The 1,782-nt window shown below is 58.2% G+C and overlaps 1 protein-coding gene across 1 annotated transcript; it reads right to left on the bottom strand.

The window, feature by feature from the left end:
* Window positions 1–350: 350 nt before the first annotated feature.
* On the bottom strand, window positions 351–1,336 carry LOC108525552 (cancer/testis antigen 47B-like; the record flags this gene model as incomplete). Its single annotated transcript, XM_017866490.1, has 1 exon — window positions 351–1,336. A coding segment is annotated over exon 1 (772 nt), but the record flags the coding sequence as incomplete, so codon positions are not given.
* Between the last annotated feature and the right edge of the window lie 446 nt (window positions 1,337–1,782).

Here is a 1,782-nt window from a genome sequence, read left to right as displayed (position 1 = left end):
TCCCTTCTGTTTCCTGCTGAGCTCCCTCCTGAACTCCTATCTACCCGGCCATTCATCTGTGGGCCCCCCAAATGGCATAGATGGTCTCAGATCTCCTATCAAATACAGGTTGGTAGAGGGCAGCATGTTTTCTCAAAACCATAGAGGTCATTAGAGAATTGGGCTTCGACTCATTGGGACACATTTGGCCTTAAGTTTCAGGAGGGCCCTGACCCAAACTTCACCACCCGAGGCCCGGACCCCCACTTCACCACCCTCTTCACCAGCTGTGCATGCACCGCGGCCCTGCCTAGAACCCTCGGGTGCACGGGTCCCTGCCTCCCCGCCACTGCAGATAGCCCGTTCCTCACCCTCGGGGGCAGCAGCCTCCTCTGCGGCCGGTTCCTCTGTGGCCGGTTCCTCTGCGGCCTCCTCTGAAAGCTCCTCCTCTGTGGCCTCCTCTGTGGGCTCCTCTGAGGCCTCCTCTGTGGGCTCTTCTGCAGGCTCCCTGGTCATCTCAGCCCAGTCTGCTGGCACCTCAGGCTCTGGGACCGACGCGGCCTCCTGGAGCAGGCCCAAGCCCTCGCCCTCAGGGCCCGTGGCCCCCACGCCCAGCCTCTCACGCACCAGCAACAGTGGGGGCTCATTTGAGCCACTGGGCGCCGCAGTGCGGGACCTCTGCATCAGGCGGCCGCCACGCATCCCGATCAGGATGTGGTCATTGTGATAGATGCGGTGGAGAAGGGACTGGACCATGTCCAGAAACTCCACGCGAAAGCCTATTATGGGGTAGCGATGGGTGGCCACGACCAAGTCAAAGTTGCCCGCCTCGTTCCTCTCTTCCTCGTCCTCCTCCTCCTCCTCCTCCACCATCTCCACTACTATCCTGATCTCCGAGTCTTCCTCGGGGTTCCTGACCCCAGGGGCTGTGGCCAAACCTGCCGCCTGCTCACCCTCCTCCTCCCTGAGGCCTCTCGTGGGCCCTGTGACTCCGGCCACCTCGGCCACGGGCACCATGTCGCCACTGTCGGGGCCAGAGTCACCAGCCTCCCGGTCACCTCCCGCCTCGGCCTGTGCTCTCTCCTGGCTCACTGGGCCCTCCTGGTCCTCTTGGATCGGGTCTTGATCCCCTGTGGCAGACATGACGCCAGTCAGTGTCTCAACTGGAGTGGCGACTAGGCTGAGGTGACGATGGTGAAGTCGGTGGCCTCTGAGGTGGTTGTGGCTGAGGGGAGGTGAGGGTCTGGCTGCTGAGAGAATAAGAGTCTGTCTCCTTACTGAGGGAATAAGAGTCTGTCTCTGAGGACACCCTAAGGTGGGGAGGGCAGTGGGCCAATCCCAGGAGCCTCCTGCCAAGGCTGACCTGAGAGGACTTAGACAAGGCGGGAAAGATTCTGGTTGGCAAGTGACAGGGGGCGGGACCGGGAGGGTCAACCAGGGGTTCACAGTGAGCTCTAAGCTCATTTGCTGAAAACTTCAGATTGACATGCTCTGCGTCCAATGAAGATCAAGGCCCTTAAGCTCTAGGACAACTCAGAATCCAGAACTCCACCTTTTCTTTGAGGCCTTAGTGTCCAGGGCTAGCCTTTAGGTCCACACAAGTCCTGTCCTTTTAATTTTACGATTATTAGCAACACTATAGTGGTCCAATATGGAGGGACCCTGGATTGGGGAAACTTCTGTAAAGGGCAGAGAGGAAACATTTTAGGTTCTGCAAGGCCCAGAAGCAATATGGAGACTATTATGTAATTACTATACTAAGTAGGTTTACTGCCTTCCATAGGACGCATACTCCTCTTTGTA

Source organism: Rhinopithecus bieti, unplaced genomic scaffold (assembly GCF_001698545.2).
Source record: "Rhinopithecus bieti isolate Rb0 unplaced genomic scaffold, ASM169854v2 scaffold_69170, whole genome shotgun sequence".
Taxonomy (NCBI): Eukaryota; Metazoa; Chordata; class Mammalia; order Primates; family Cercopithecidae; genus Rhinopithecus; species Rhinopithecus bieti.
The sequence above is the reverse complement of the archived record's forward strand: the minus strand, read 5'-3'. Positions and strand labels throughout refer to the sequence as shown.